At 41.5% G+C, this 13,761-nt stretch overlaps 3 protein-coding genes across 4 annotated transcripts in view; 2 read left to right on the top strand and 1 right to left on the bottom strand.

Annotated features, from left to right (window-relative positions):
• Positions 1-7,824, top strand: part of LOC117148233 — a 79,641-nt gene extending 71,817 nt beyond the window's left edge. Inside the window, exons 5-6 of the mRNA XM_033315526.1 lie at positions 6,098-6,174; positions 6,235-7,824. Coding sequence (XP_033171417.1) covers positions 6,098-6,174; positions 6,235-6,788 — 631 coding nt within the window. The 3' untranslated portion in view covers positions 6,789-7,824. The remainder of the gene's footprint in view (positions 1-6,097; positions 6,175-6,234) is intronic.
• Positions 7,825-8,355: 531 nt separating this feature from the next.
• LOC117148791 (neurogenic locus notch homolog protein 4) lies at positions 8,356-11,382 on the top strand. Its single transcript, XM_033316403.1, has 8 exons — positions 8,356-8,439; positions 8,941-9,080; positions 9,147-9,285; positions 9,346-9,504; positions 9,686-9,877; positions 9,949-10,009; positions 10,207-10,337; positions 10,396-11,382. Exons 2-8 carry the CDS (start codon positions 8,943-8,945, stop codon positions 11,247-11,249), a joined length of 1,674 nt encoding a protein of 557 aa, XP_033172294.1. The 5' UTR covers positions 8,356-8,439; positions 8,941-8,942; the 3' UTR covers positions 11,250-11,382.
• Positions 11,383-11,399: 17 nt separating this feature from the next.
• LOC117148790 (unconventional myosin-XV) overlaps positions 11,400-13,761 on the bottom strand; it is a 33,132-nt gene continuing 30,770 nt past the window's right edge. For both annotated transcript variants that reach the window (XM_033316400.1, XM_033316402.1), the window contains 2 exons: positions 12,185-13,327; positions 11,400-12,126 (listed from right to left, as the gene is read on the bottom strand). In XM_033316400.1, the coding sequence (XP_033172291.1) occupies positions 11,959-12,126; positions 12,185-13,327 (1,311 nt within the window). In that variant the 3' untranslated portion in view covers positions 11,400-11,958. The remainder of the gene's footprint in view (positions 12,127-12,184; positions 13,328-13,761) is intronic.

The following is a 13,761-nucleotide window of genomic DNA, read 5'->3' as shown; positions in this document are numbered from 1 at the left end:
ACACAATAATAATATTGCTAAAATTTGAATTTTTACAAACGGGGTTTTCTCCATAACTTGGCTTAAAAAGGTGGTACAGCTAAAATAAAGACTGTTTTGTGATGCTAATAAACATAGCTAACTATCCCCATCCCATCAGGGAATTTTGCTACGAATTCAACGAGGTATGACATTCCACTTTTGGACAACTATTTTTATTGCTATTGAGAAAATACTGATTATTTTTTACCCAAAAAAACAAAATAATAATATTGCCAAAATTCGAATTTTTACAAACGGGGTTTTCTCCATAACTTGGCTTAAAAAAGGTCGATAGGGAATTTTGCTACGAATTCAACGAGGTATGACATTCCACTTTTGGAAAACTATTTTTATTGCTATTGAGAAAATACTGATTATTTTTTACCCAAAAAAACACAATAATAATATTGCTAAAATTTGAATTTTTACAAACGGGGTTTTCTCCATAACTTGGCTTAAAAAGGTGGTACAGCTAGAATAAAGACTGTTTTGTGATGCTAATAAACATAGCTAACTATCCCCATCCCATCAGGGAATTTTGCTACGAATTCAACGAGGTATGACATTCCACTTTTGGACAACTATTTTTATTGCTATTGAGAAAATACTGATTATTTTTTACCCAAAAAAACAAAATAATAATATTGCTAAAATTTGAATTTTTACAAACGGGGTTTTCTCCATAACTTGGCTTAAAAAAGTGGCACAGCTAAAATAAAGACTTTTTTGTGCTGCTAATAAACATAGCTAACTATCCCTATCACTGTTTTTATGGTTCCCAAAAAAAAAATTTTAACAAATTTTCGCATTTTTGATATGGGGTACCATCATTAAAATTTGCAAAAAATAGCACAAAATTTTGATTTCCAACTTGGAATACAGATCGATAGGGAATTTTGTTACGAATTCAACGAGGTATGACATTCCACTTTTGGACAACTATTTTTATTGCTATTGAGAAAATACTGATTATTTTTTACCCAAAAAAACAAAATAATAATATTGCCAAAATTCGAATTTTTACAAACGGGGTTTTCTCCATAACTTGGCTTAAAAAAGTGGCACAGCTAAAATAAAGACTGTTTTGTGCTGCTAATAAACATAGCTAACTATCCCTATCACTGTTTTTATGATTCCCAAAAATAAGAATTTTAACAAATTTTCGCATTTTTGATAAGGGGTTCCATCATTAAAATTTGCAAAAAATAGCAAAAAATGTTGATTTCCAACTTGGAATACAGGTCGATAGGGAATTTTGCTACGAATTCAACGAGGTATGACATTCCACTTTTGGACAACTATTTTTATTGCTATTGAGAAAATATTGATTATTTTTTACCCAAAAAAACAAAATATTAATATTGCTAAAATTTGAATTTTTACAAACGGGGTTTTCTCCATAACTTGGCTTAAAAAAGTGGCACAGCTAAAATAAAGACTTTTTTGTGCTGCTAATAAACATAGCTAACTATCCCCATCCCATCAGGGAATTTTGCTACGAATTCAACGAGGTATGACATTCCACTTTTGGACAACTATTTTTATTGCTATTGAGAAAATACTGATTATTTTTTACCCAAAAAAAAAAAAATAAAAAAAAAAAAAAAAAAAAAAAAAAAAAAAAAAAAAAAAAAAAAAAAAAAAAAAAAAAAAAAAAAAAAAAAAAAAAAAAAAAAAAAAAAAAAAAAAAAAAAAAAAAAAAAAAAAAAAAAAAAAAAAAAAATAATATTGCAAAATTGAATTTTTACAAACGGGGTTTTCTCCATAACTTGGCTTAAAAAAGTGGCACAGCTAAAATAAAGACTTTTTTGTGCTGCTAATAAACATAGCTAACTATCCCTATCACTGTTTTTATGGTTCCCAAAAAAAAAATTTTAACAAATTTTCGCATTTTTGATATGGGGTACCATCATTAAAATTTGCAAAAAATAGCAAAAAATGTTGATTTCCAACTTGGAATACAGGTCGATAGGGAATTTTGCTACGAATTCAACGAGGTATGACATTCCACTTTTGGACAACTATTTTTATTGCTATTGAGAAAATACTGATTATTTTTTACCCAAAAAAACAAAATAATAATATTGCTAAAATTTGAATTTTTACAAACGGGGTTTTCTCCATAACTTGGCTTAAAAAGGTGGTACAGCTAAAATAAAGACTGTTTTGTGATGCTAATAAACATAGCTAACTATCCCCATCCCATCAGGGAATTTTGCTACGAATTCAACGAGGTATGACATTCCACTTTTGGACAACTATTTTTATTGCTATTGAGAAAATACTGATTATTTTTTACCCAAAAAAACAAAATAATAATATTGCCAAAATTCGAATTTTTACAAACGGGGTTTTCTCCATAACTTGGCTTAAAAAAGTGGCACAGCTAAAATAAAGACTGTTTTGTGCTGCTAATAAACATAGCTAACTATCCCTATCACTGTTTTTATGATTCCCAAAAATAAGAATTTTAACAAATTTTCGCATTTTTGATAAGGGGTACCATCATTAAAATTTGCAAAAAATAGCAAAAAATGTTGATTTCCAACTTGGAATACAGGTCGATAGGGAATTTTGCTACGAATTCAACGAGGTATGACATTCCACTTTTGGACAACTATTTTTATTGCTATTGAGAAAATACTGATTATTTTTTACCCAAAAAAACAAAATAATAATATTGCTAAAATTTGAATTTTTACAAACGGGGTTTTCTCCATAACTTGGCTTAAAAAGGTGGCACAGCTAAAATAAAGACTGTTTTGTGCTGCTAATAAACATAGCTAACTATCCCTATCACTGTTTTTATGGTTCCCAAAAATAAAAATTTTGACATATTTTCGCATTTTTGATAAGGGGTACCATCATTAAAATTTGCAAAAAATAGCAAAAAATGTTGATTTCCAACTTGGAATACAGATCGATAGGGAATTTTGTTACGAATTCAACGAGGTATGACATTCCACTTTTGGACAACTATTTTTATTGCTATTGAGAAAATACTAAATACTGATTATTTTTTACCCAAAAAAACAAAATAATAATATTGCTAAAATTTGAATTTTTACAAACGGGGTTTTCTCCATAACTTGGCTTAAAAAGGTGGCACAGCTAAAATAAAGACTGTTTTGTGCTGCTAATAAACATAGCTAACTATCCCTATCACTGTTTTTATGGTTCCCAAAAATAAAAATTTTGACATATTTTCGCATTTTTGATAAGGGGTACCATCATTAAAATTTGCAAAAAATAGCAAAAAATGTTGATTTCCAACTTGGAATACAGATCGATAGGGAATTTTGTTACGAATTCAACGAGGTATGACATTCCACTTTTGGACAACTATTTTTATTGCTATTGAGAAAATACTGATTATTTTTTACCCAAAAAAACAAAATAATAATATTGCCAAAATTCGAATTTTTACAAACGGGGTTTTCTCCATAACTTGGCTTAAAAAAGTGGCACAGCTAAAATAAAGACTGTTTTGTGCTGCTAATAAACATAGCTAACTATCCCCATCCCATCAGGGAATTTTGCTACGAATTCAACGAGGTATGACATTCCACTTTTGGACAACTATTTTTATTGCTATTGAGAAAATACTGATTATTTTTTACCCAAAAAAACAAAATAATAATATTGCTAAAATTTGAATTTTTACAAACGGGGTTTTCTCCATAACTTGGCTTAAAAAGGTGGCACAGCTAAAATAAAGACTGTTTTGTGCTGCTAATAAACATAGCTAACTATCCCTATCACTGTTTTTATGGTTCCCAAAAATTAAAATTTAACCAAATTTTTGCATTTTTGATAAGGGGTACCATCATTAAAATTTGCAAAAAATAGCAAAAAATGTTGATTTCCAACTTGGAATACAGATCGATAGGGAATTTTGTTACGAATTCAACGAGGTATGACATTCCACTTTTGGACAACTATTTTTATTGCTATTGAGAAAATACTAAATACTGATTATTTTTTACCCAAAAAAACAAAATAATAATATTGCTAAAATTTGAATTTTTACAAACGGGGTTTTCTCCATAACTTGGCTTAAAAAGGTGGTACAGCTAAAATAAAGACTGTTTTGTGCTGCTAATAAACATAGCTAACTATCCCTATCACTGTTTTTATGATTCCCAAAAATAAAAATTTTAGCAAATTTTCGCATTTTTGATAAGGGGTACCATCATTAAAATTTGCAAAAAATGGTAAAAAATAAAAGTTTCAAGGTGAGAATACAGTTCGATGGGGAATTTTGTTACGAATTCAACGAGGTATGACATTCTACTTTTGGACAACTATTTTTATTGCTATTGAGAAATTACAGCAAATGCAAAGACAAAACACAAAATTTAAAAACTTGTTAATTCAAGACGGATATAATCATGAATTGTTTTATAAACAGTCCTCGGATGAAATTCAACTGAATGTGGTAAATTTTTGATGAGACTGGCAGAATAATTCGTTTTTACTTAGCTCCATTACGGCTCAATCAAATATTTTCTTTGATGTGTGACTATAAAATGATTATGTTTCAATTATTTGTAATTAAATTACTGTGCTTTTCATTTTTTGATTTGTGTGCACTTTAAAAGGTTTATCAGTTAGTAAATTGAAAATTCTGAGCTTTGTGGTTCATTTTACATTTTATCCCTTCATTATCCGTTTATCGCAGACAACTCGTCACATTTTTTGATAAATCAGTGCGCTTTTAGCGCGAATTTTTAGCCAAGACCGCCTTCCTGGAACTGGCTAATAATAAGGGGCTATTCCTTCGCTCACCGCAAGCCAAGCATAACAATTGCTTTTTATTTTATGATTGCCGTGGCTGAAGGACCTCGTCCTGCTGCTGATTTTGCCCCCCATTTCCTGGCCAGACAAATACCCCCGGCCCAAAGAGCATTGCTTGTCTTTAATTATGTTTTGGTCCTCGAGTTTTGTGCATTGCCTTGTTTATTTTTATTACTCGGCGCGGCGTCGGCGCCTGTTTATTTACATTAATTTTTTCAATTTACCTTTATTGCCCGGGCGCAGAGGGTCCTTCGGTTCGCTTTATGCCGGGACTTAATTAAGCTTTCAGCTGTTTCCCCTGCGCCTCACACAATCTCCAATGGCGACTCCAATTTTAATACAAATTCCCTTTATTTATGACTCGGCATTTGGGGGGAGTCTTGTTTTCTGCGGTCTGAGTGCGACGTCAATTTCCATTTCCGCTGCATCCTGGCTAATCTGCCTTCATCATTGGAGCAGCAGCAGCCAGCGTATATTAGCTATATATGGATGGCTATATCCACGAGTTTCCCCTCTTTTCTTCGCCCTCGGGTTAAGTGGCCCGGCTTTCCGGTGGGCGGTGGTGGCTGGGAAAGTGGTAGGTAAAATCAAAAATGCCCCAAAATGTCAGGCACTTTTGAAATTTCCTACGCAATTTCCGTTGTCAACACCTTGACAGCTGTCAGACGCACACACAGACACTCTCGACACTCTTACACACTTACACACGCACACCCGTACACCACACACTCATAGGCACTTGTCAGTTCGATTTTTCGCCTGCCATGTTTGTTTTTGCTCTTTTTTGCCCAACGGAAACGGAAATTGTTAGGCTTAATAGACAATTCGCATTTCCTGTTCCTTTGAAGTCCTGTATTCAGCCGCCCGCTTCAGTCCGCACAATTGCACAAATCAGTGCTCCTGCTGCTGTTTCTGTCTCCTTTGCGTCCGTTGATGGAATCTGGATCTGAATCACAATAATTATAATATTTAACATCTCAATGGCCAGCCAGATCCTTTGCCCCTCTAATGAGGCGTCGCCGAAGGACATGCATAATCAATGAAGGACCAAACGGACGAATGAATCGCTCAATGAGCGACTGAATGAACGAATAAGTGAGCGTGTCGAAGGAGTAGGATGCAAATTATGAGCACGGATTAATTAATTAAGCAATATTTAGTCTGTGCAACTGATTTTATCTTGAATTCTATTTGAATGTTTTGCAAATTATGAAGATAATCTCATCTTTTCCTTGTATTATTATTAATAATTTGCTTTATTCCTAAACTTTCTTTGTAGATACTGCGTGGAGTTCGAGGTAATCAAATCATCGAAAGCCTGCCACAAGCTGCCGCCATATAATCTGATGACAGAAGGTAAGAAAAATAAATATTAAATAATTTATGCAATTAAATATGTAAAACGTTATTTTCCAGGCGATCGCATCACGGTGCGCTGTGACCTTGAGGCATTGATCCAAGACTCAGCCGGCAGCTCCACCACCGCCAGGACACCCCAAGGACCCACTACGCCGTCCACGACCACAGTTTCATCCGCAGCTTTCGCCTATGGCCAGCGGACGAATGACCTTGAGGAGGAGCGACTGCAGCGTGAGACCAGCAGCGACGAGGAGGCGACCAACCAGGATGGCGAGGCGGAGGAGGAGGATGAGGAGCCGGAGCAGGATGAGCAGGATGACCTGCAGAATGCCCTGGACTCGGACAGCAACGAGAGTACCGACTACCGTCACCAGCGGCAGTCGCAGATGTCGCAAATGTCCCACAGCCGCCGGACAGCGGGAAAGCGCAGCGCCGTGCCGGCCACGCCCTCGCCCACGCTGCCGCCCACCTACCATTGCCGGGGGGAGGGGCTGGCCGGGCGCACGACACGCTGGAGTGCGCTGCCGGCGCCGTCGTGCCGCGGCAAGTGGCTCCGTCTGACCGTCGGTCCGCCCAAGAAGTGCGGCCACGCCCAGTTCATCTTCGTCTAAGGCGACGTGGTCATGCCGCCCACTCAAGTTGCGGTGATCATTTTTTTTTCTCCGTGTAGGTTATGGTGTACGGTCTCCCCCCACTCATCATATCATATCATATCACCCGCGCCCCTGCCACGCCCCCTCACTTCCGGCCCAAAATCAATAAAGTACCCCATCGTATGTAAGCGTTTAAACATTAAGCCAGTGGATTAAGAAGATCATAGCATATGTACCATATGTATGTGTGGTGAGGTCAGGTTTTTTTTTGTCTCGCTAGAGAAGAGAACCGGAAATAAAGGACACACTGCCAGTGAAATATAGGTTATATATGGAGGAATATCAGACATTTCTAAAGTTTTCGAGGGGTTCTACAATTCTGATTCCTCTTAATAATTGTGGGTTTCAGAAGACATACGACCACACTTACTTCTGCTATCTTAAATACTTTATAAATTTAACAAACCTTCAAAGACTTATGATCTAACCCACACACATGATATTCATCGTATAACCATATTGACATCACGGCTGCTGTGGACTTCCTTCGGGGAGCATTTCTCTAATTAGTTAAGGAAATCCTCGCGTGTAAGCATTTGGGCTCAGGACCCAACCAACAACTCAATATAAATGCTGGGGGTCTGTGAAGACGCTCGGATCTCGGATCGGATAATACTAGAAACTAGAGACTAAGTCATCAAATACCGCATAACATCTACAGTGAAAATGGAGTCGAGCTGCGTAGTGAAAGAACCTATATATACATGTATGTGGATGTGCACGAGTGTATCTGTCTAATCGTTAGTTCCCCCGACTCGCAAGCATATAGCACACACACGTTCTACACATACATAACATATATGATACATTTGTCAAAAGCAAAAGATTGAGGCCCACAAAATTTTGGTTACCCAACTGGCAGACAACCCTCTGGAGTCGGAATTAACGTTTGGATCTTAGCATTAATCTGGATTTTAGGTACACACGAATGTCGAAGTAATTATTAAAATTATAATTAAACCAATAATGAGATCATTCAATAAAGAACGAGTATAATTTTAAAGTAAACCAATCTTGTCTTTGAACATTTACCAATCTAGAGTCTTGAGCCATCCTGGTTTATCTACAACTTGTTTGGTGACTCGATCGTGAGAGCTGCACAGTGGGTTGAAAGTAGTTTTGAAATAAAATAAATAGTTTTTAGGCATTTTAAAAGAAGAGCTTTTAAAGCGTTTAATCTCTTTTATAATTAGGGGATTTATTTTAAATATGAGTTATTCAACCTAAATTCAGAATTATTTCCTTCTCTTATTTTGTGGTAATAGTTTTCTTCTTTTCCAAAGTAGAGAGGGCCATAAAAACCATATCTGGACCCACTGTGCTGAGTACTCAGCTGTTTTGGGTTTACCGGTTGACCCAATTACCACCAATGGTCAGGTGCCTTTCAGCGCTCTTTCTCTGGCTTTGCCTCTCGGCTTCGAGGCTTCGAGTTCACGGTGAAGGCCAGAAGAATGACAGAGAGAAGAGCGGAGACTTGACTTGACTTGAAGAAAGAGTCGAGAATCGGCCAGAGGCAGCTGGTCCGACTAGGCGGCTACTTGATTAGTCCCAAAGCGATCGTAGACCGAGACGGACCGCCGACAAGAAGCTGCAGTCTTCACCGTTAAGAGTAATTCTTTTCATTTGCATTCTTCAAGTTACATTTCTTCTGGCCAGTGGTGATTCATCAAGAAATCGGTTGTTTGGTTGTCGGTTCTCTGTCGGCGGTGTGATTCCCGTTCTTTTTGGTTCGGAAGAAAGTTGTCTTCGAACATGTTAATTGCGACGAGGGGCCGTGGGCCGTCGATTTCTTTTAACGGTCTAAGTTTGGCCAAACGAAAACACTTTTCGTTTAAGCCGATAAACGAAAACATCTAGACATTTGACAAGGCCTACACTTAGGTTTTCTTTATTCAGGCATAAAGTTCAGCACATTAAGTTGGTTTAAAGTCAAAGAAACTTGTTGTGAAGAGGTCGATAGATCCAACTTAGATGATCTTGCTTTTAATGTACACATAAAAGCCATTATTTGAAGGGAATTTTAACGGAGTAGTCAAACGTATAAGATAACTTAATTTTTATTAAAAGAAACAACAATAATTACAAAATAAATATATTAAATCGGTCTTAGATATGTTGTCAGACAAAAGGGCGGCTCTCCTGCTGGTGACCGCGATCACCGCCCTCAAATTGGAGGAAATGAATGCCTACAGACGCAACTTCGATGCGCGGCAAAGTAGTAATTCGAATATTCCACTCTGGAAACAGCGAGTAAGTTGGAGAACCTGAAGTTCATAATTTTCTCGAACTAATCCCGAAAGTATCCGATTACCCAAGGCCTGTGAGAAATCACAGAAACAGCGACAAAATGCACACTATGTTTGCGATGAAAAAGGTGACTTTAAGTGCCTTCCTGGGTGGCAGGGTGATCTTTGCCAGGTGCCCATGTGTCGAAGGGGCTGTGACCCGATGAATGGTATGTTTACTCCTTCAGCTGATTCCCTATCTTGTGGCCCCTGAACTCACTATCACACAGGTTACTGCCAGCGACCCGGGGAATGCAGATGTCGCATCGGATACAGCGGCGAACTCTGCGACAAGTGCATCCCGCTTCCTGGCTGCCAACATGGCGGTTGCACCAAGCCATTCGAGTGCATCTGTAAGCCTGGCTGGGCGGGACTCTTCTGCACGGAACGTAAGTAGTTACCGGCAAATGATAACCACTACAAGATTGGTCTTAAGTTAAAACATAGGGAACTAATATCGTTTTGTGGGTTGTACTTGCTATAATGCATTTACAACAGATCAAACATTCCTATTTCTGTCCAATCCGATTACTCAATTGCTTGTTTCCTCCAATCCGCGCGCAACCATAGCAAGTTGCCGTACCGGATGCCACAGCACCCGTGGATATTGCGAAGCGCCTGGGGAGTGCCGCTGCCGGATTGGTTATGCCGGACGCACCTGCTCCGAGTGCGCCACGATGCCGGGCTGTCAGCACGGCACTTGCAACAAGCCACTGGAATGCCTCTGCCTGCCCGGCTATACCGGACTACTTTGCCAGACGCGTAAGTCCTGCAACCACCAAAGGGATCCACCATCCACCCTACTAATCCCAAACTCCATTCCGCCATTCCAGCAATCTGTGACCCAGATTGCAGCAAGCAGCACGGATATTGCCGCAAACCTGGCGAGTGCCGGTAAGTAGGAGCAGCATTTCAATGAAGGAAATGCACAAGATGTGTTCGGCAAACTGGAGTGCCCCTTTTGGGCTAAATCAACTGTTTTAATCATTAATTTAACATTCCCAAGCATTATGGCTCAGTTAGCTTAGCACTAACAGCAAAACTAACCCATATTTGCCATCAATTTTCACGGACATCCCCTTCTTCTCCAGCTGCAAGGTGGGCTGGACGGGTAGCCAGTGCGACAAGTGCTTCCCGTATCCGGGATGTGCCAATGGGGATTGCGAGGCGCCGTGGGAGTGCAACTGCCATCCCGGCTGGGGCGGAATGCTGTGCGACGAGAGTGAGTATATCCGTATATGCGACCATGCCCACGGGGAATTGACCGAGTTGACCCACAGAGCTCACCTACTGCGTGGAGCATCCGGACACGTGCGAAAACGGGGGCAAGTGCACTTCGCTGAGTCGCGAGGATGGGAGCTACCAGTGCCAGTGCCGGCAGGGATTTCTGGGCAAGAACTGCGAGATACGCGATGACTTTCTGCTGACCTCAGAGGCGCCACCGCGAATCACACCGCCCACACCCGCCGAACTCGAACTGGAACTAGATGGCGAACTGGACCAGAACGGGCAGCAGCACATCGGCACAGGTGTGCCCGATGACAGCGCGCCAGGAGACGGGCTGGTTGGGGAAAAGTTGCCGGCGGGTAACGAGCCGGAGCGGCGGAAAAATGACACCGCAGCCAACGTGGCAGCCGCAGGAGCAGGAGCTGAAGCAGGACTCATGAATCCACTACCCGGCAACAGCAACGCCACAAGGACGACATTGGTGGTGGCAACTGGAACTGGCAGCCACAATGCGACTAATGAAGCGTTAAGCGCCGTTACAACGAGGCGTGCCACCCCGATTCCCCTCACATCCGGCGAAAAAGCCGTAAAGGGTAATGCAACAAGTGTGACGGCAGCGACAGGACCTCAGCCACGCCCCCCGCCGCCCATCGTTGCTAGCCAGGAGCAAACAATAGCAAATTTGGCGCCAGCTGGAACAGGAACAGCAACAGCAGCACCAACAGCTACAACAGCAGCAACATCCGTGACCAGCCACAAGGATAAGCCAAATGTGGCTGACGAGGAAGAGGACGAAGATGACGAGGATGATGAGGAGGATGAGGATGGCGAGTACGATGAGGAGGAGGATGAGGACGAGGACGACGAGGAGGATGACAGCGATCAACTCATACCAAATATTATATAGTTAAGAAACTGACAAATGACAAGTAATCCCTCTTTTATATACACATTGTTCAGTTAAGGGCCACTTATCCAGCATCTCAAAGCTATTTTTTTTTTTCGAATATTTATTATAAACTAACGAATGAAACATCCAATTAAAAAACTCCATCCATTGCGATAGATATACATATATAAATTGTATTTATTTATGATAAATTTAGGGATTAAGCTAAGCAATTTTCGATTTAACAAATGTCAAAAAAAAAATGATATTAAAGTTTGCTAATCTTAAGTTCTACAAGAAGTCGTTGAATCGAAATAGGGATAGGGGATTAGAGGATTGGACTCAGAGCCTGTGGGAGTTCAATTCCTGCACTCGGATTGCACTTGGTTCGCTTAAACTTAAGACAAATGGGGGACTACGAGTTCGGGTTTGAAGGGGGATCTATATGGCCATCTTAGCGCCACCGAGTTGGGGGTAGTACGATTGGATTGGGTATCGAAAGTTGGGATATTATGGAAGCCAGCACAACATAGACATCTAAACATACATATGACTCCTGCATATGGGTGTTAATAAATATATGTAACTGGTAGGGGGGACTTACGAATCGACAAAAAAATATGTGGAAATATGGGAGAGAGAATAATAACTCAATACAATATCGATACGAATAATAATAATAATTATAATAATAATAATGGGTATTGCAAGAGCAATCCTGGTTGCCTTAGTTGAGCTCCCGCTTGTCGCGCTGACTGATCTGCGCCATGGTGATGTACTGGCGCACCAGGCGCGAGATCTCGTGGGCCTGCTCCGTTTGGACGCGGATCACGCGCTGCTGCATCAGATTGCCCACCTTCATGTCCAGGAAGAGGGCGCCATCCTCCGAGCGAACCTGCAATAATATAAATTCAGTAAGCAATACAGATTTCAATTCCTCACCAACTCCTCACCTTTCGCGTGGAAATGACCTCCATGAAGCTCCAGTGCTGCAGGGTCTCGTGTGTATTGGGATCCAGGAAGAGGACGCCACGTCGATTGAGCGCCAGGATGAGATCCCGCCACATGGGACTATGGTTATCCTCCACATGCGGACCCTCCTCCGCCCAAATGCGCTTCACTGCGAAGAAGCTGCTGCCGAAGAGCGGCCAGGTGGCCAGCACGTTGAGGAACTGCGCCTTCACCTGGCCGGGACTCAGGTTGGCCACCTGCGGCCACGCTGACTGAACGAGACCCACCCACTGGGCAGGTCGGATCTCACGGATACCCAGCGCCGGCTTGGGCAGCAAGAACTTGATCTCCTTCATCGCGGGCACGTGACTCAGATCGGCGGCCCGATGGAGCAGGGCAGCGATTCTCGCCATATCCCTGACCATTTCCGGCACGGGCACTCCATTGCCGGGCAGTTCCAGCAGCAGACCCTCTAGGTAATCAGGCGCCACCTGGTTGAAGAGCACCTCCACGTAGAGCGGCATGGGAGCCGGTTCTCGTTTCAAGGCGAAGTGCCAAACGGATCGGCAGAAGATCAGGTAGAAGGGCTGTCCGGACTTGAGCAGCTCCGTGGTCACATCGAGGATATACTCATCGGCGGCCAGCGGCATGGTGAACGCATCACCCTGGACGATGCAGTACAGCGAGAACTCCTGCTGCTCCGCCTCGGATTCCACGCCCAGGAGGGCGCACAGTTCGGCAATGACATCAGCCACCACGGTGGAGCAACGGGTGTTGACCACACGCTCCGCTCCGCCGGGCAGGCGGTAGATCTGTCGCCTGGCTGAACGTCCAGCGGACACGGCCGTCACTTCCTCCACACTGGGAACATTCTTGCGGCCGCCGCAGCGGGCTGTCTTCCGGAGATTGGTCAGACAAACGGCCGCTGTGCCGTGACAAGAACGGCGACGATCGGATGCCGCCGAGGTCAGGTGCTCCATCAGGTAGGGACGCAGTGCGTCCGAGCAGCCAAAGTATGCCGCCAGGATGCTGAGCAGGCGCCAGGCACGCTGCGAGCTATCCGGACATGGTGACCGGTTGGCCGTCGTCTGCTTCATCAGCTGGCAGTAGACCTCGTCGCGCAGTGCCAAGTATTTGTGACAATGCTGTTGGTTAAAAAGGAAACATTTGGAACAAATTAGTCAAATAGGTTGAATATTATTATTCCAATATAAATATCCGACATGAAAGTCTTCTTCCTTGATAACCATAACTCAAATCATACATGTTCAATACGGAAACTGACAGTTTGGTTTGTTCAAGATACAACTTAAAAGACTTCCGATTGCTGACTTTATATAACAACTCTTCCTGTTTGCAACTCAAATCAAGTTTTGCAAAACTGGAATATGTCAAGTGGTCACATTTTACCCAAAAGCTAAAAGCTCCTTTATCAATATTGCTCCTTTATGCTATATAATAACTATATGTGATAAGGTACTCTCGTGATCCACTGACTTGTAAAACGATCTTCATTTTCCTTTCCTTTCTGACTTTAAGGTGTCCACATCCAAACTATTTCCGGTTCGAGTGCTTAAGT

This window comes from Drosophila mauritiana, chromosome X (genome assembly GCF_004382145.1).
Source record: "Drosophila mauritiana strain mau12 chromosome X, ASM438214v1, whole genome shotgun sequence".
Lineage (NCBI taxonomy): Eukaryota > Metazoa > Arthropoda > Insecta > Diptera > Drosophilidae > Drosophila > Drosophila mauritiana.
This window is presented reverse-complemented; position numbering and strand designations above follow the sequence as displayed.